Genomic DNA, 20,794 nt, shown 5'->3' with positions numbered 1-20,794 from the left:
AAGTTCCTTGTTGTCTTTGAGGGACAGTTTTAGCCATATAGTGTACGATATCTTGATGAACATCCATATACACAGATGTAGTGGAAATGGTTGGAAGACAAATAGCAAATAAATGAACATTAGCAAATAAAAGTATTTTTTCCCTTTATAACATTTGGTCTGCTTACAGTTTCCTGGGAACATCATAAGATAAACTGTTTAGACGGTAGAAGAATACCGTTGTCATAGTATATGTTTCCCACATCTCAGTTTGCATTTTTGTGGGTCACAGCTGACCAAACCAACACCTTACCTTTTTGACATAGTAAAATCCAAGAACAAAATTGGAAAAGCTTTATACCTGGATGCTAAAGTGTTACCAATATTTATTTTGATTATGAGCAAACCAAAGTCCTGTTTTGTTTTGCTAAAATGTTAGATCATACATTCCTAGGCATTTATAAAAGCCCACAGAAACAAGGATGACCTGACCTTACAATCAAAATGTAAACTTTCTCCCCCCAAAAATCACACACATTTCAGAACAGTGTACAGTATATTATTTGTTGCTGATCACAGTACATTCCACATGAAATGTCTAATTCATCCAATAAACAATCTATGTCAGTTGATATATATCTCTGTCTAACCAAGTCAGTAAACAGCTTTATTGTCGGCAGCAACCTCATTAGGATGTGCCTTGCCTGTCCTCCTTCCCCTCCCTAATATAAAACCATTCAATAGGACACACCATGTATATTGTACACTACATGAGTTGGTATCATTCCCAACTGCGGTGTCCCATACATTCCCGTTTGTGTTGGGTGATCCCATTGTATTCTGCGTCACCACACATCGCCCGGTGAATAAAGCCTGTCTGGCTCCCAGCTTAAATATTGCAGCAAACTAAAAACCAACCATCAGACTCAATTCATTCACTTCTGCTCAGTGGTGCGACAAGGACTAGGGGCCTTAGGTGGGAAAGAGAGAGGAAAAAAGTTCACTTCACACCATTGGGTGCCAAGAGAAGGGGAACACAACTACACTGGAGCTCTCACTGTGGCAAGTTGCCCATTTGTTAACTTTCACCAATATTGTATTCGTGTTTCTGGAATAATCTATCCTGGGATTGATTATTTATATAGAGTTTAGAGAGTTAAGGTGTTTATTGCTATGGTGTTTGTAGCTAAAATGTACTTTTGGACTGTTGGTTTTAGTCATTTGGGGTGAGGCAAAGAGGCATGCAGAGATTTTGTGTTTGCGCTCTCTGGATTTGACAAAGAGTGAGTGAGTGGCTCATCATTGCTGTAACTAGCTATAAAGAACATTTTTGGTTGTTGTATGGGGGTCGACAAAGGAGAGTTGTGGATGCAACACAAGGATTCTCTGCATTCTTTGTCGTCAGATTGATTTATAACTTGCTTTTCTCTTCTCCAAACCTCAATATGTAGCGCTGATTGTTGATCATGGGTGACTGGAGCTTCTTGGGAAACATATTAGAGGAAGTAAATGAACACTCAACGGTGATTGGGAGGGTGTGGCTCACAGTGCTCTTCATCTTCCGGATCCTCATCCTGGGCACAGCCGCTGAGTTTGTGTGGGGCGACGAGCAGTCGGATTACGTGTGCAACACCCAGCAGCCTGGTTGCGAGAACGTGTGCTACGACGAGGCTTTCCCCATCTCGCACATACGTCTGTGGGTTCTCCAGATCATCTTTGTGTCTACACCCTCGCTGGTGTACGTGGGCCACGCTGTGCACTATGTCCACATGGAGGAGAAGCGCAAGGAGCGCGAGGAGGCTGAGTTGAACCGCCAGCAGGAGCTGAGTGAGGAGAGGTTGCCGCTAGCGCCTGACCAGGGCAGTGTGCGCACCACCAAGGAGACCAGCACCAAGGGCAGCAAGAAGTTCAGGCTAGAGGGCACCCTGCTGAGGACCTACATCTGCCACATCATCTTCAAGACGCTATTCGAGGTGGGATTCGTGGTGGGCCAGTACTTCCTGTACGGCTTCCGCATCCTGCCGCTGTACCAGTGCAGCCGCTGGCCCTGCCCCAACACCGTGGACTGCTTCGTGTCGCGCCCCACTGAGAAGACTGTCTTCATCATCTTCATGTTGGCCGTGGCGTGCGTCTCGCTCTTCCTCAACTTTGTGGAGATCAGCCACCTGGGCCTGAAGAAGATCCGCTTCGTGTTCCGCAAGCCGCCGCCCCAGACCCAGGGCGGTCAGGACGGCGAAGACCAGAGCCCCCCTGAGGAAAAGAGCCTGCACTCCATGGCCGTGTCGTCCATCCAGAAGGCCAAGGGCTACCGGCAGCTGGAGGAGGACAAGCCCGCATCGCACTTCTTCCCCTTAACAGAGGTGGGCATGGAGGCAGGCAGGCTGCCCGTACCTTACCAGGTGGAAAGTGAGAACGTCTCTAAAGTGTACGACGAGTCTTTGCCTTCCTACGTCCAGACCACTGGGGCGGAGGTGAGGGTCCTACCGGAAAGCGGCGAGGACGAGGGCCCCGCGGACCCCGACATTGAGGCTACCGACACGATAGCAGACACCAGACCACTCAGCAGTTTAAGCAAAGCCAGCAGCAGGGCAAGGTCAGATGATTTGACAGTATGAAAGTGAAAGCAATGTGAAAAAACATGGGAGCAAAGCCTCACAGAGCCTTAACTCTCGCTGTGGGGGAAGTTAACATCAGCTTGTTATTCGGGAAAAAGAGTTTAAAATGCTGTGCAATGTGCAAGGAGCCTTTAGTTTTAAAAGAAAGATAAACCTGTATTTTATAAGACAGCATTTTTTGTACTGTTTTTATCAATCTATTTAAAAAGGTAACAGAAAGAAAAAAGGTCATTTTCAGCATGATTTGTATTGTACAAGAGGAGGTTATTATATAACACAAATGTGCTGTTTTTTAATTCACATATTTTCTATCAAGAGTTTTAACCAAAAATGATCAAACGCTTCCGATGTTTACATTTTTTGACTAGCCATTTAGCTTGATGTTAAATGTTACATTTCTACTGAACAAGTTACTTTTGAAGTACTGTCAGGGTTACACTTGAGCGTGTGTGTATGTATTACAATCATTTCACCTCATCTACTCAAACATATACAACTAATTTATTTCACCTAATAGACCTACAGTATGTCTGCAAGCTGTATAATGTCCATTAGATTTATTTATTTATTTATCTGTGAGGTGAAACATCACATTCTCGTAGAATTGCCAACAACATAAAAAATAAAATAAAGGATCACTGGTTAAATGCAAATTGACATCAATCTTGGCATTTCCGTTTTTAATCCACAACATGTATCGAAAAACCTTGATAAACATATTTCATTGATAACTATGGGAACCATGGAAGCTACCGAGGGCCAAATACTTTCTTCCGCCATGATGATAAAGATCTTGCCCTATCAGCACAAAGTATTGTTGAACAAGAGAGAAACAAATAAATGACTCATATTCACAAAACAGGCCTTCCTTGACAAAGTTTGAAAGAAAACAACTTTTTGATTCAATCTCATGAAATGTAACAACCAGAAGCAGTGTAGGCAAAGTGCTCAGTTCACAATGTATATTTCAAAACTAGAATGAGGGCCTCGCAATTAATTCATTTACACAGTGGTCAACACACTAACGTCTATCATGTCGGTCAGGTGTCGACACAGATCAACCAAGAGTCATATTGTCAGGCAATATGCCATCTTGCTTTGCCAATGTTCATAAGTACAAATATATGATGAAGAGGTATTCTTTTAAATTGTATTGGTTATCCAGTTGATTGATTTGTGCCACAAATGAAAACTATACATATCAGAAACCCATTGACACTAATTCTGCTAACTGGACAGTGGCAGAACCTAAATGCTGAAGTGAAACAATTTGCGGGCCTTAAAAATCAACCTTGCTTTTGAACTATGGAAACATTTATTACTGTAAGTGCCTTAAAGATATACTTTCTGATACTTTTCTTCAGTCTGTCTGAGCCCTTCTATATTGTGACGTTGAAACATCATATTGTGAAATTGAAGGTGGAATTGTGTGTCTAAATGGAATGTCTGTAATGTTTTTATGAGCGAGTTAGTGATGTCGCTTTAATTTCTATTTTCATTATTTTACAAAAAATGCTATTTAATATGGTGTAGTGGTTAAGGCATTGTTGCTCTGGGAACTGCTCTACTGTCGTTAATTTGAATTAAATCACAATTCTATTTTAGGTTATTCAAACATACAGTTTAGAGAAATAGAATCCCCCTCCTATCTTCCTTCCTCAAAGTTTGGCATATATGTTACCCATCACCCTACTTTAGAAACACCAGGGTTGTGTTGATTAGGCACCAAATGGACAAAAACAGACAAACAGAAAGGAAGTACTGTAACTGGTTTGTTTTCATTTGCTTTGGCAAAAACATTTTAAAACGTGTTCCGTTGTGTGCCCAAATGAACAGGACCCAGACCAGAGACCACCACGCTCCAGACAATGTGCCTTTTAAGACTGATTCGAAACACTGATTTTTCTCTGTTAAACATTTCAATGGTGCTTTCATTCCGACTAAGTCCTACCATTTTGCCAGAGGCCGAATGATTCAGCAATCAGTATCGCCATGAACACATTGCAACAAATAATGAGAGGCGTTTAGCACAATCACCAGCCAGAGGAGGTAAAGCAAACATTTCTGAGTGCTGATATATTTGGGAAAGTAATGCTTCCATGGAGGGGGGAGTATTGAGCCTTGTTCAACCAACAAACGCAAACCATTTAAGTATAGTGCAGAGGCCCCTCAACCCCGTGTCCTAGACAAGACGCTACAAGCTGCACGGTTATCAACTTAGCCCAAAGCTCAGATATGTGTGTAATGTGAACAGGGCAGACATTCCCTTCTGAGGGCTGCTCCAGATGGGGTGCTGTTCATTTGGATTAAATCTCATTTAAAAATGAAATCCAAAACGAATTCATGACGTTGGCAAGGTATCCAGTTAAACATTGAGCCATGCTGAAAGTCATCGGCCTTGCTGCCCTGCTCATCTGAATGTCAGCAGGTGTAATGAGATTTTTTATCCCAATGTTCTAACTGAACTATTTTATAGCTTTGACCAATTCCCCAGAGGTTGTAAGTCCCTACCAGCTCATATTGCGAAATAGTAACACAATGGTCTAGTCACACACATTATTAAATTATGACTAACAAATTTCATACAATTATATGATTACAGGGTGGAATACTTTAATCATTACTTTAAACATATACATTCCTTTATCAGTAGGGAATATCTGAGATATTAGGGAATATTGGGAATATCAGTAGGAAATATTAGTTTATTATCAAGCTGTGTTCATTTCCAATAATCAAGAGACAGATGAGGGCCGTGTGACTTCAAACCTCAACATAGGGTTCAGTGTCCTAGCGGTATCAAAGTCATTCTTTTATTCCGTTTTTACAATGAAAATAAGTATTCTTAGTCTTAGAAAAAAAATAAACGTTTTTACTAACTTGTAGTCCTATTTGCTCATAGTTGTGTGCAAGTATCATCCTTTGAAACTGTGAACAAGGCCAATTAAAGGTCAGGTGTGGTCAAGAGGTGCCGCCTCCTTGTCTTTTCTGCATCACACATACAGACTTGGGTTACACACACACACACACACACACACACACACACACACACACACACACACACACACACACACACACACACACACACACACACACACACACACACACACACAGTATGTATTGTAATTTGCAAGTTTAAAAGGCCATGACTTATATCAATTGTATCGGTGTGTAATACATTTCACCTGACCTAAACACTTACATTTCACAGATTCGATGGTACTCCGAGTGTTTGCTTGTCAAATACTGTGATAATGCAACACATTTTTGGTTATTACTGTCGGCCAAATATACTCCACAAAAAGCTTGTTTTGAGAAGCATGTTACTATACATGTGAAAAGACAATATGTCTCATCAGAGCAGTATAAAACTAAACTCTTGACAAGCTTAGATTGTTGTAGTCGTGTAGTCATAGCAAGCAACATGATGGCTGGGCATAGAGCATAGTATGCTTTAAAACTCTAAGGTAGCACAATAGCATATGTTTTACTGGAATTCCTACCATTTACTACCAGTGTGTGTGTGCGTGTGTGTGTGTGTGGCTGCATTTACACAAGCAGCCCAATTCAGTTTTTTTCACTCACTAATTGGTCTTTTGACCAATCGAGAACAGCTCTGAAAAAGATCTGATGTGAAAAGGTCTAATGGGATTGGTCAAAATACAAATTAGTGGTAAAAAATATGTGAATTCGGCTACCTTCGTAAATGCAGCCTCAGTGTCTCTGTGTGTCTCCGACATTTGGAAAGTTTACTGACAAATCTTCTGTTTCCATCAAGACTGTTATATGACATTTCTTATCTGACATGTACTTTACTGGCATAAAAAGGTTGGATGGAAACCTGGTTACTGGCTGCCAGCTCCGTGGGCGCATAGGTCATGCGAACGTTGCTTCGGTTGTTTTGCCAGCTATTTGCCATGAGGGGGAACTGCCCCAATGAAATCGTAGGATTTCATAGCATAAATTATAATAGTGCAAAGTAAATGCACCGTCCTGGGGGGCTCAAATGTGTATCCGTTCAGTCAGAACTTCTGGCTCTGCTCTATTCTCCCTCCCTCAACGAGTTGCTCGCGCCAGATGGTTTACTTCCACCACAGTAAAAAAATGTTTACTTTAGATTTTCTGAATTCGCTCCTCAAGGTCCTAGGATGATGAGAGAGGTTTCATTTTTGCGTCTTTTACTTTCGGTTTTTGTACACCAGCTTCAAACAACTGGAAATACAATATTTTTGGTTGTTCACAGCGGTTTAGATGGTACAACGATTCTCTACACTATAGTTCCTTGTTATGTCCTTTAAACTGAAATTAGGCTAACTATTTGAATTTTATTAACCATGAAATGGCGGAGGGATTTCTGAAAAGTGAATCTTTAACAGAGCCGAAAAGGAGGCATTGTGCTGTTTTCAGGTGGTTTAGGGACCATCGTTAAAGTGCAATACATGTGATTGCATGTAAAAAAATGTTTATGGTTTGCATTCCCATGAAGATTACACACACTGCATAGGGCCTCCAGCCGCTGACGTGCCCAACATTTTTATTAGTTCCCTCTAACTACTAAGGGTAATATATTTGACCCATTCACAAGGATACTTTTCAAAAGCTCCCTATCCAGGTGAAATGGAAATGTACAACCACATACTGTGAAGTCACTGACCCCCCTCATCCATGCTACATTCATCACAATTCCAGTTCACTACTTCCCTGATTGTATAGGCATTTTTCTTCTGATAGGCCTAATTTTGAATACCTTTCAATCCAGATGAGATACAGATCTACAGACAAGGGCTGTGGTTTCCTTCAACTCTCTTATCAAAAGGTACACTTTTTTTTATTCCTCCCATTTGATTCTCTACAAATATTTTTCCTATTACAGATTTAGATATTAATTCACATACATATCTGATGTTCAATAGCTTCCTATCCACATGACATATACATCTAAAACCACTCGAAGTTAGGTCTCTGACTTCCCCCGTCCATAATAGGCTACACCCATTAGAATTGCCCATTTTAATTTCACTGATTTGACACGTATATTTCCTGTGAATGGGTCAAATAGCTCTCTGTGCACATGAGCTACAGATCTACAGACAAGTGTGGTGGGTTCCTTGACCTCTCTTGTCAAAGGTACACCTTTCATTTGATTTTCTACAAATATTTATCCTATACAGCTGTGGTTATTAATTCACTTACATATCACATGTTCAATAACTCCCAGTCCAAATGACATACACATCTAAAACCAATTGAGTTCAGGTCTTTGGTGTCCCTTGTCAGGTCCACTCCCGCTCCCTCTCTCCAGTGCTTGACGTCGCCGGTCTACTAACTACCGGTCCTGGCAACACATCCTTACTCACCCCTAAGCCTCATTAGGTACTCCTGGAATTCATCAACCCCCCTGATAACTTCCCCTTTATATTGCACTCCGTCGTTATCACGTACCAGGCAATATTGTTTACATTTCCATGTTTAGACGCTTTGCTTCTTTCCTATTGGTCTATGTTCTTCGTCCTTTGTCATGAAGGGTGTTTTCACACTTGTTTCCTTTCAGACAATTTTTGTGAACTCAGCGTGGTGCACAGAAATTCAAAAATGTTTTTTTTTTTATAATAGTATTTAGTTCAGATGATTTGTTTGCAATTATGTGATCTATAGGTTAAGAGAGCTTCACAAGCTTTTTATTCAACTGTGGGGTTTGAACAGTGTGAGAATCACAACACAGGCTCACGAAACATGGGACCAACACTTTACATGTTGTGTTTATATTTTTGTTTGGTATATTATGGTTGGACAAATATTGTCGGTGTAGACTGTTTTGTGGAAAGAATTTGTAGCTTTTTTACTTTTACGCCATGAAATTCAAATCTCATTTTATTGGTCACATACACATATTTAGCAGATGTAATTGCGGGTGTAGCGAAATGCTTGTGTTCCTAGCTCCAACAGTGCAGTAGTATCTAACTATTCACAACAATACACACAAATCTAAAAGTAAAAGGACTTGCGCCACAAACGGTCCAGAAAGAAAATGCCATGGTCTTGAACAAAAATATAAATGCAACATGTAAAGTGTTGGTCCCATGTTTCATGAGCTGAAATAAAATTTCCCTGAAATTTACCATATGCACAAAAAGCTTATTTCTCTCAAATTTTGTGCACAAATGCATTTACATCCCTGTTAGTGAGCATTTCTCCTTTGCCAAGATAATCCATCCACTTGACAGTTATAGCATATCAAGAAGCTGATTAAACAGTATGATCATTACAAAGGTGCACCTTGTGCTGGGGGCAATAAATCATCACTCTAAAATATGCAGTTGTCACACAACACAATGCCACAGATGTATAATTTTTTTGGGATGCCCACCAGAGCTGTTGGCAGAGAATTGAATGTTAATTTCTCTATAATTAGCTGCCTCCAACGTCGTTTTAGAGAATAGGCAGTACGTCCAACCAGCCTCACAACCGCAGACCACATGTAACCATGCCAGCCCAGGCCCTTGACCAGCCAACTGAACAGCTGATGAAACCAGGACAGCCAAAGAATGTCTGCACAAATTGTCAGAAACTGTCTCAGGGAAGCTCAACTGCGTGGTTGTCGTCCTCACCAGGATCTTGACCTGACTGCAGGTGACCTGACTCATCTTCGACGAGCACCGGGCAGATGGTGTCATGTGGACGAGCAGTTTGCTGATGTCAACATTGTGAACAGAGAGTCCCATGGTGGCAGTGGGGTTATGGTATGGGCAGGAATAAGCTACGGACAACAAACACAATTGCATTTTATCAATGGCAATTTGAATGCACAGATATACAGTAACGAGATCCTGAGGCCCATTTTTGTGCCATTCATTCACTGCCATCAACTCATGTTTCAACATGATAATGCATGGCCCCATGTCGCAAATAGTTGTACACAATGCCTGGAAGCTGAAAATGTCCCAGTTCTTCCACTCACTAGACATGTCACCAAATTGAGCAAGTTTGGGATGCTCTGGATCGACGTGTACGACAGCGTGTTCTAGTTCCTGCTAATATCCAGCAACTTCGCACAGCCATTGAAGAGGTGTGGGACAACATTCCACAGGCCACAATCAACAGCCTGATCAACTCTATGCGAAGGAGATGTGTTGCGCTGCATGAAGCAAATGGGGCTCACACCAGATACTGACTGGTTTTCTGATCCACGCCCCTACTTTTCTTTAAGGTATCTGTGACCAACAGATGCATATCTGTATTCCCAGTCATGTGAAATCCGTAGAGCCTAATGAATTTATATCAATTGACTGATTTCATATTATGAACTGTAACTCAGTAAAATCTTTGAAATTGTTGCATGTTGTGTTTATATTTTTGTTCAGTGTTGTAATATCTTTAACAATACAATGCATTCGGAAAGTAGTCAGACCCTTGAATTTTTCCACATTTTGTTACGTTACAGCCGTATTCTAAAATGTATTAAATAAACAAAAAAATCCTCATCAATCTACACACAATACCCCATAATGACAAAGCGAAAACAGGTTTAAAAAACAGAAATACCTTATTTACATAAGTATTCAGACCCTATGACTGAAATTGAGCTCAGGTGCATCCTGTTCCCATTGATCATCCTTGAGATGTTTCTACAACTTTATTGGAGTTCACCTCTCGGGTAAATTCAATTTATTGGACATCATTTGGAAAGGCACACACCTGTCTATGTCAGGTCCCACAGTTGACAGTACATGCCGGAGTAAAGACCAAGCCATGAGGTCGAGAGAATTGTCCATAGAGCTAAGAGATAGGATTGTGTCGAGGAACAGATCTGGAGAAGGGTACCAAAAAATGTCTGAAGCATTGAAGGTCCCCAAGAACAGTGGCCTCCATCATTCTTAAATGGAAGATTGTTGGAACCACCAAGACACTTTCTAGAGCTGGCCGCCCGGCCAAACTGAACAATCGGTAGAGAAGGGCCTTGGTCAGGGAGATGACCAAGAACCCATTGGGCACTCTGACAGAGCTCCAGAGTTCCTCTGTGGAGAACCTTCCAGAAGGACTAACTTCTCTGCAGCACTCCACCAATCAGGCCTTTATGGTAGAGTGGCCAGACGGAAGCCACTCTCCAGTAAAAGTCACATGGATTTTTTCTCTGGTCTGATGAAACCAAGATTGAACTCTTTGGCCTGAATGCCAAGTGTCACATCTGGAGGAAATCTGGCACCATCCCTACGATGAAGCATGGTGGTGGCAGCATCATGCTGTGGGGATGTTTCTCAGCGACAGGGACAGGGAGACTAGTCAGGATCGAGAGAAAGATGAATGGATCAAAGTACAGAGAGATCCTTGATGAAAACCTGCTCCAGAGCGCTCAGGACTACAGACTGCGGCGAAGGTTCACCTTCCAACAGGACAACGACCCTAAGCACACAACCAAGTCAATGCTGGAGTGGCTTTGAGACAAGTCTCTGAATGTCCTTGAGTGGCCCAGTCAAAGCCTGGACTTGAACCCGATCGAACATCTCTGGAGAGACCTGAAAATAACTGTTCAGCGACGCTCCCCATCCAACCTGACAGATCTTGAGAGGATCTGCAGAGAAGAATGGGAGAAACTCCCCAAATACAGGTATGCCAAGCTTGTAGCGTCATACCCAAGAAGACTTCAGCGCAGTAAGCAGCAGCAGAATGAGTGAGGGGACACAGTCAGTTTAATTAAACCGTCAAATAAGGTAGACGTGATTTATACTAGCTTGTAATTGGTACCATCTCAGCTGATGCGTCGGCTGAGGTGGCGCACTCGGGTTTCCTTTCTGGCTCTGCTTAATTTGTCAATAATCACCAACAAGCTAACTATAGCTAGCTATAGATTGAATCATTCTAGATAGTGTTAGAGAATGACTAAACTGCTTTTATTAACTGCTTTTGTTAACACATACCTTGTTTTCCATGGACATTTGTGTTCACTCTCGTATGAGGAAGGCAACCAGGCAGGCAGGAGAGGAGGGTCACCACTAGATAACACAGCTACAAAGTCAGATTCCACCAGGATTCCCACAGACCGGAGAGTAGCATGAGTGAGGAAAGAAACCAAGTGCAGAGTCAGAGTTGTTGAGAGGAGTGGTTGATGAGGCTCTGTAGGCTGTAGCTAGGAGTTACAAGTGACTGACAAGTGAACCCACCTGTCGCTGCAAGTGTGGGGGTTACCGTGTGCAATCGGGGGAGGGTTGCATTTACTAAGACAAAGCCGACACAAACGGGCTGAAACGCCTGCTTTATTTTCCATTGCAAAACGTTTTTCTATGCTTGTCTATGAAATGAACTAATGAATATCTCTGGTAAACACGTTCGGTGCTGCTGCTTTGAAAGTGGTGTGGCGACGCCACACTAGATTGAAAAGTACTGGGGTAAATGTTGTCTCGCCACACGTTTTCTGGGGGCTCTAGATTAGGTTACACATCAAATTATTTTGAATCATGCGGAAGCAACTCATTTATTGAATACCTCAATAGTCTATTTATCATACTTCCTATTAAAGCATATGAATAACTTTTCTAAGATGATTCCTCATGACTTGAGTTGATGGCGCGGCGCGCACAGTGATGTGGGCAGGTGTGGATAGAATGCCAGGGCTGAATTATTGTGTATGTGTGTGTGTGAGACAGCGCTGATGCTCTCTGTTTGTTTTGTAGGACTGTGTCAACAGGATGTGGTAAAACACCAGCCTGAGGTAGCTAACTGATCTATTTACTTAATGATTGATAGGTGTTAAAATTAAATTGCCAAATTATGTTTATTCTGCAAAGGCTTCTACAGGTGTAGGATCTTAATTTAACCAGTTTCTCATAGCGGGAAAATATTCCTGCAGCAACAGGAAATATGAATTACTGTGTGGATTATAATTAATGGACACTTTGTTGGTTACATTTTTAGGTAGTGCTAATCAAGTCTGCCATTTTAAAGTAGAAATAAACTTTAGAGGCCTTTTTCAACCTCAGATAAACTATATGTTTACATTTCCTGCTGTGTAGGACATTTCTGTGATTTTTTAAGAAACCATATCAGAGTTGTTCTGCCCTAAACCAATCAGATAATTGTTGCCCTTAGAGTTAAGTTGACTGCACTTTATGTCAACCTGCGGACATTTCCTGCAACAACGGGGTTATCAAAATATGATCCTATCTGTGTACATGTGCTATATCCCCTGTTAGATGATGACGCGAGAAAACATGTCTGTTTAACATAAAGTGTGTGATGATATGTAGACTATGTTGTTGTATGTTCTCAGGTCTCTGGTGTGCAGAGAGGAGAGTAGAAAGAGGACACCGAAGCTGCAAAGAGAAGATCAACTCCATCTACTTGTGCATGCCTGACCATTACCAGCACAGGGAGCAGGGAATGACCTCTAACCTGGAAACACTGCAGTCTGACTCTAGATTTGAGCAAGTAATTCACAACAATTACTGATTAATCATTCTCTTTAAACCTAATTAAGTGAATGATACATGTGTAATACATGAATAAAGAGCAAATAGGTATTTAGTCTCTTCAATCTTTAAAGACAGAGGAATGAGTAAAATGCTAATTAGTAAAATATATTTGCTCTGATTTGAGAATACATTTAAAAAAATGCAAATTTAAGTATTAATCCGTAAATGTGCATGGTAAAATTCACATGTACTTTCCTGATCACTTTATATACAGTCATTTCTAAACTGGTTCGCTATAAGCCTGTTATTGGAATGTTGTCTAAGGTCCACCTTATGGCAACATCTAAACCACTCACAGACTGTGCCATAAACAACATAATTACAACGGCAAAATATTCCATAATCTTCAGACGGCACCACACTCCATAATCAAAAGGGCAAGAGATTCCAAAACCCTGTGGCCTGCAGTTATGGCAAGGTGACTCTCACGAACACGTACATGTTTGTTTTCTTTGCTCTAGGACACCCACAGGCCTCACAAGACTCATCTGAAGTTCCACCTTTACCAGTTGAAGAAATGTAGGGAAGCATACAGTATATTGTGACGTTGAACCAGCAACATTATTCCATGAATTTTCCCTGACACCCAAAAGTACTCGTGACATTTTGAATGTTTAGCAGGACAGGAAAATGGTCCAATTCACACACTTATTGAGAACGTCTCTGGTCATCTCTATTGCCTCTGTTCTGGTGGGTAAACAAATGCTTTGTTTCTGAGTGTTGGAGTATGCCCCTGGCTATCCGGTAATCAGTGCCGATTTTAGCATCTAAATCTTGGTGGGGTAAATTCTATTACATTTTTTATGCATGGCAGCAAAGCCACTCCACAACAATAAACAATACATTCATTGCACTAGAACAGTGACAAAAAGTACCCACACATTGTTAGGGCCTACATAAAGCTGTCCCAACAGCAGAATCCCAACACCTTACCACTGCTACACTTGGCTATCAGCGGAGCCTTGTCTGGCACCGAAACAGTTAATTCAGCCTCATTTACTGCCTTTAAAAAATATATAGCTGATATGGCTGACTTGCTTAAACAAATGTGGTTTCTACTGACATTTGAGATGTACAAACTACGGCATAAGGAGACGACGAGCGGATAAGAGGCAATCCGTAATTTCGATTACGACATTAATGAGCGAGCTAGGACGTAGTCAATATAACTATTTGTTCAGCACTTTTGAAATGTACAGCGACAGAATTCAGAACATGGGCCGTTGTTACAGTATTCTCCCTGTACACCAAGTCAGAACCGTAGGATAAATAAAAGGGGCATATAAGCAGACAATGAAAGCTCTTACAATATTCAATGATTACATTTCTCTAAAACAGGCTATAGGCTACATGTGCACAGTGGTGTAAAGTACTTAAGTATAAATACTTTAAAGTACTACTTAAGTATTTTTGGGGGTATCTGTACTTTACTATTTATATTTTTGCCTACTTTTACTTCACTACATTCCTAAAAAAAAATGGTGTACTTTTTTCTGCATACATTTTCTCTGACACACAAAAGTACCCGTTACATATTGACAGGAAAATTGTCCAATTCAAACACTTCAAGAGAACATCCCGGTGATCCCTACTGCTTCTGATCTGCCCACTCACAAAACACAAATGTTTTGTTTGTAAATGATGTCTGAGTGTTGGACTGTGCCCCTGGCTAACCATCAATAAAAAATAATACAATTGTGCTGTCTGGTTTGCTTACTATAAGGAATTTGAAATAGTTTATACTTTTACTTTTAATTTTGATACGTAAGTACATTTTAGCAATTCCATTTACTTATAAAATATTTTTAAAACCAAATACTTTTAGACTTTTACTCAAGTAGTATTTTACTGGGTGACTTTCACTTTAGTCATTTTCTATTAAGGTTTCTTTACTTTTACTCAAGTATGACAATTGAGTACGTTTTCCACCACTGCATGTGCACCACCAAGTCAGAACAGTAGGCTAAATTATGAGGGGAAAATTGACCTAATTATTATGGCGATGCACATGGGCTACTAACAGCTTACTACACAACATACACTTCGTATTACTTTCTTAGCTTCAGTATACATATCTCCTTGGCATTTTACATAATTTATGCAGCAGCATACAATACATTTTTGGACTCACCTTGTTGTGCTGTGCTCACTTGAACAGGAAGGTGGCGCAGCGGTCCTTCTTGGGCAAATTTTGTCATCAAACTTTGTCATCAAAGTCTTGCATTCTCTGGATTTATGGTGCTTTCAAGACAACCGGGAACTCTAAAAAAACAATGTTGAATCATGATGACGTCAGTGATCTTCGGGTCGGAGCTCTAGAAAGAGGCCCTAGTTCTCGACTTGCAATTCTGAGTTGGATGACCGTTCAAAACATATTTTCCCAGTCGGACCTCGTTTTTTTCCGAGTTCCCAGTTGTCTTGAACTCACTGAAGTCTGAGATTTCCCAGTTCTGAGTTTCCAGTTGTTTTGAGCAGAAGTCATGCTGGATTGACAGCATGGCCAATGTTGAATGTTTTTCCTTTTAAGCTTGGAAAAGAGACCACACACCCACTCCACTGAATAGCAGGCTAGTGATTGATTTGCAATGCTTGCACTTAGCCACTGATTCCTTCCTAACCACCAATTGTTGAATTTGCGATTTACAACTTTTTGTCCAACTGTCTTTGTCCAATGGCCAATGAGCACCGATAAGTTTTATCTATAATTTCTCTTCATTATTTCCCTTCATATGACAAGGATTGAAAAGGATTTGCCAGTAGATTGTCGACTTGATTCATGATGATGACTGCTAGCTTGCTAGCTAGGATTTTGAAAGTATGATCAGTTCTATCAAAGCTATGGTAGATATAATGTGATTTGACGTCATTTTATCACTGGCCAATGAACTTGAGCCTTCTTGGATGGCCACTTCTAATGTAACTCTATGGCAGCGCCCAAGGAGCTTGAATTTTCAAGCTCTACTCATAGATTTTGCAATTGCGTAGTGTCTCCATGAGTGACAGAACACTGAACCAATCCCTACACTACGTATTTTTTGCTGGATGGATGTCCCACCACCACAGAAAGCACTGAGCTAGGCTGAAACACCTGTGTTTTGGAGCTGCCTTACTCAAGAAAGCAAAAGAGTTTGTAAGCTAAATTCATATTATTATTATTTTTTACATTGTTTGCAAACTGATATGTGACACGTATTAAAAAGGCAACAAAAAAAACGAAGAAAAATATTTCCTTTTCAATTAAAAAAAATTCCGGGGGGAGTTCAAAACAGATGGCGCTCTGCCCCACCTGCCCTGAACGATGGGTCGCCAGTGCCGGTAATTAAAAATATATTTTATTTGTACCGTCTGGATTGCTTAGTATAAGGAATTTGAAATGACGTATACATTTACTTTTGATACTTAAGTATATTTAAAACCATTTTTTAAAAGACTTTTACTTAAGAAGCATTTTACTGCGTAACTTCCACTTTTACTTGTGTCATTTTCTATGAAGGCAATTGGGTACTTTTACCACCACTGACACATTGCAACAAATAATGAGAAGTGTTAGAACAATTACCAGTTCAAGGAGGTAAAGCTAACGTTTCTGAGTGTTGATATGGTTGGGGAAATTATATGAACATGGCAGACATTCACTTCTGAGGGCTGCTACAGATGGGATGCTGTTCATTTGGATTTAAAAATGAAATCCAAAACGTTTTCATGAAATTGGTAATGTATCCAGTTAAATATTTAGCCATGCTGAAAGTAGTCTGCCTTGCTGCCCTGCTCATCTGAATGTCAGTAAGGTAATATCTGAGATCTTAGGTAATATTGGGAATATCGTTAGGAAATATTAGATTTGTATTAAGCTGTGCAAATTTCCAATAATCAAGAGACCGACGAGGGCCATGTGACTTCAAACCTCAACATAGTGTTCAATGTCCAAGCGGTATCAAAGTAATTATTTTACTCTGTTTTTACGATAAAAATAAGTATACTTCGTCTAAGAAAAATAAATAAACCTTTTACTAAGTTTTACCCTTTGCACATAAAATGTAATTTGTGGACAAGAGGTGCTGTGTCCTTGTCTTTTCATATACAAACATGTCTCTCACTCTCTCACACACACACACACAATCCCGCAGCACTCACGGACCCATATACACACACAATCCCCCAGCACTCACGGACCCATATACACACACAATCCCCCAGCACTCACGGACCCATATACACACACAATCCCCCAGCACTCACAGATACACACACACACACACACACACACACACACACACACACACACACACACACACACACACACACACACACACACACGCACACACGCACGGCAAGATGACTGGGAATATGGCAGAATACAAACAGTGTAGTTATTCCCTCTGTAAGGCAATCAGACAGGCAAAACGTCAGTACAGAGACAAAGTGGAGTCACAATTCAATGGCTCAGACACGAGACGTATGAGAATCAGGGACTACAAAGGGAAAGGGAAAACCAGCCACGTTGCGGACACTGACGTCTTGCTTCCGGACAAGCTAAACACCTTCATTGCCCGCTTTGAGGATAACACAGTGCCACCGAAGCGGCCCGCTACCAAGGACTCTCCTTCTGTGGGCTCTCCTTCTGCGTGGCCGACATGAGTAAGACATTTACATAGATCCGCAGACGACGCAATCGCCATCGCACTGCACGCTGCCCTATCTCATTTGGACAAGAGTAATACCTATGTGAGAATGCTGTTCACTGACTATAGCTCAGCATTCAACACCATAGTACCCTCCAAACTCATCATAAAGCTTGGGGCCCTGGGTCTGAACCCCACCCTGTGCAACTGGGTCCTGGACTTCCTGACGGGCCGCCCCTAGGTGTTGAAGGTAGGAAACAACAACTCCTCTTCGCTGATCCTCAACACAGGGGCCCCACAAGGGTGCGTGCTCAGCCCCTTCCTGTACTCCCTGTTCACCCATGACTGTGTGGCCACGCACGCCTCCAACTCAATCATCAAGTTTCCAGATGACACAACAGTAGTAGGCCTGATTTCCAACAATGACGTGACAGCCTATAGGGAGGAGGTGAGGTTCCTGGCAGAGTGGTGCCAGGAAAATAACCACTCACTCAACGTCAACAAAACAAAGGAACTGATCGTGGACTTCACAAAATAACAGAGGGAGCACGTCCCTATCCACATCGACGGGACCACAGTGAAGAAGGTGGAAAGCTTCAAGGTCCTCGGTGTACACATCACTTATGATCTGAAATGGTCCACCTATCAGAACTCAGGATAAGACCCAGATGCAGACAGCTAGAGTCACAGATGTTTATTGACCCAAACAGGGGGCAGGCAAAAGACAGGTCAAAGGCAGGCAGAGGTCCGCAATCGAGGGCAGAGTCCATAAGGTACAGAACAACAGTCAGGCTCAGGGCCAGGTCCGACAGAGGTTCGTAAACGGGTCTGCCTAAGACAGCACTACAGGGAGACAGGACGGACAGCTGATCGTCCTATCAGTGGCACACAACGTGTAACAACACCTGCACAGGATCGGTCCATCGAACATCCCACCTGCGGGAGAGGTACAGGATGGCAACAACAACTGCCCGAGTTACACCAGGAACGCACAATCCCTCCTTCAGTGCTCAGACTGTTCGCAATAGGCTGAGAGATGCTGGACTGAGGGCTTGTAGGCCTGTTGTAATGTCACCAGACATCACCGGCAACAACGTCGCCTATGGGCACAAACCCACCATCGCTGAACCAGACAGGACTGGAAAAAAGTACTCTTCCCTGACGAGTCACGGTTTTGTCTCACCAGGGGTGATGGTCGAATTCACGTTTATCGTCGAAGGAATGAGTGTTACACCAAGGCCTGTACTCTGGAGTGGACTGAGCTTGTTGTCATTGCAGGCAATCTCAACGCTGTGCGTTACAGGGAAGACATCCTCCTCCCATGTGGTACCCTTCCTGCAGGCTCACCCTGACATGACCCTCCAGCATGACAATGCCACCAGCCATACTGCTTGTTCTGTGCATGATTTCCTGCAAGACAGGAATGTCAGTGTTCTGCCATGGCCAGCGAAGAGCCCGGATCTCAATCCCATTGAGCACGTCTGGGACCTGTTGGATCGGAGGGTGAGGTCTAGGGCCATTCCCCCCAAGAAATGTCCGGGAACTTTCAGATGCCTTGGTGGAAGAGTGGTGTAACATCTCACAGCAAGAACTGGCAAATCTGGTGCAGTCCATGAGGAGGAGATGCACTACAGATGCACTCCCCCCCCTTTGTTCAGGGACACATTATTCTGTTAGTCACATGTCTGTGGAACTTGTTCAGTTTATGTCTCAATTGTTGAATATTGTTATGTCCACACAAATATTTGCACATGTTAAGATTGCTGAAAATAAACGCAGTTGACAGTGAGAGGCCGTTTATTTTTTTGCTGAGTTTATATCACCTCCTATGTCTGATATCTTAAAATGTACTGCGACAGTATAATATTCACACTTCATCATATTGTTGCACTGTGCGCAACCTCTGCATTTATAGCTACCATTCAGAAGAGGGCGTAAAAGAGCCTGGCTGATTTTCTTTTGTGGCTGGCAGTTGGCATAGACCAATTGATTGTGTAAATTGCGACCTCTCCTATATACAACAAGTGGTGGATTTTTATAGTCACCTGGCAAAGCTGGGTCCGATGAAGTTGAAGTCAGAAGTTTACATACACCTTAGCCGAATACATTTAAACTCAGTTTTTCACTATTCCTGACATTTAATCGTAGTAAAAAACAAATCCCTGTTTTAGGTCAGTTAGGATCACCACTTTCTTTTAAGAATGTGAAATGTCAGAATAATATTAGAGAAAATTATTAATTTCAGCTTTTATTTCTTTCATCACATTCCCAGTGGGTCAGAAGTTTACATACACTCAATTCGTATTTGGTATCATTGCCTTTAAATTGTTTAATTGGGTCAAACATTTCTGGAAGCCTTCCACAAGCTTCCCACAATAAGTTTGGTGAATTTTGGCCCATTCCTCCTGACAGAGCTTATGTAACTGAGTCAGTTTTGTAGGCCTCCTTGCTCGCACATGCTTTTTCTGCCCACAAATGTTCTATAGGATTGAGGTCAGGGCTTTGTGATGGCTACTCCAATACCTTGACTTTGTTGCTCTTAAGCCATTTTGCCATAACTTTGGAAGTATGCTTGGGCACATTGTCCATTTGGAAGACCCATTTGCGACCAAGCTTTAACTTCCTGACTGATGTCTTGAGATGTTGCTTCAATATATCCGCATAATGTCCCATCCTCATGGTGCCATCTATTTTGTGAGGTGCACCAGTCCCTCCTGCAGCAAAGTACCCCCACAACATGATGCTGCCATCCCCGTGCTTCACGGTTGGGATGGTGTTCTTTGGCTTGCAAGCCTCCCCCTTTTTCCTCCAAGCATAACGAAGGTCATTATGGCCAAACAGTCCTATTTTTGTTTCATCAGACCAGAGGACAGTTCTCCAAAAAGTAGGATCTTTGTCCCCATGTGCAGTTGCAAACCGTAGTCCGGCTTTTTATGGCGGTTTTGGAGCAGTGGCTTCTTTCTTGCTGAGCGGCCTTTCAGGTTATGTTAATATAGAACTCGTTTCAAATCATAAATCAAATTTGATTTGTCACATACACATGGTTAGCAGATGTTAATGCGAGTGTAGCGAAATGCTTGTGCTTCTAGTTCCGACAATGCAGTAATAACCA

At 41.8% G+C, this 20,794-nt stretch overlaps 1 protein-coding gene across 1 annotated transcript; it reads left to right on the top strand.

The window, feature by feature from the left end:
* The first annotated feature begins 894 nt into the window (after positions 1-894).
* On the top strand, positions 895-5,559 carry LOC112253983 (gap junction alpha-8 protein-like). The gene is made up of 2 exons (XM_024426156.2): positions 895-1,041; positions 1,431-5,559. Exon 2 carries the CDS (start codon positions 1,446-1,448, stop codon positions 2,592-2,594), a length of 1,149 nt encoding a protein of 382 aa, XP_024281924.1. The 5' UTR covers positions 895-1,041; positions 1,431-1,445; the 3' UTR covers positions 2,595-5,559.
* The last annotated feature ends 15,235 nt before the right edge of the window (positions 5,560-20,794 follow it).

This window comes from Oncorhynchus tshawytscha, linkage group LG07 (genome assembly GCF_018296145.1).
Source record: "Oncorhynchus tshawytscha isolate Ot180627B linkage group LG07, Otsh_v2.0, whole genome shotgun sequence".
Taxonomy (NCBI): domain Eukaryota; kingdom Metazoa; phylum Chordata; class Actinopteri; order Salmoniformes; family Salmonidae; genus Oncorhynchus; species Oncorhynchus tshawytscha.
The sequence above is the reverse complement of the archived record's forward strand: the minus strand, read 5'-3'. Positions and strand labels throughout refer to the sequence as shown.

What these genes read in the sequence shown, in the direction of transcription:
- LOC112253983 (XM_024426156.2), top strand. Translation starts at nt 1,446, where the DNA reads ATGGGTGACTGGAGCTTCTTGGGAAACATATTAGAGGAAGTAAATGAA.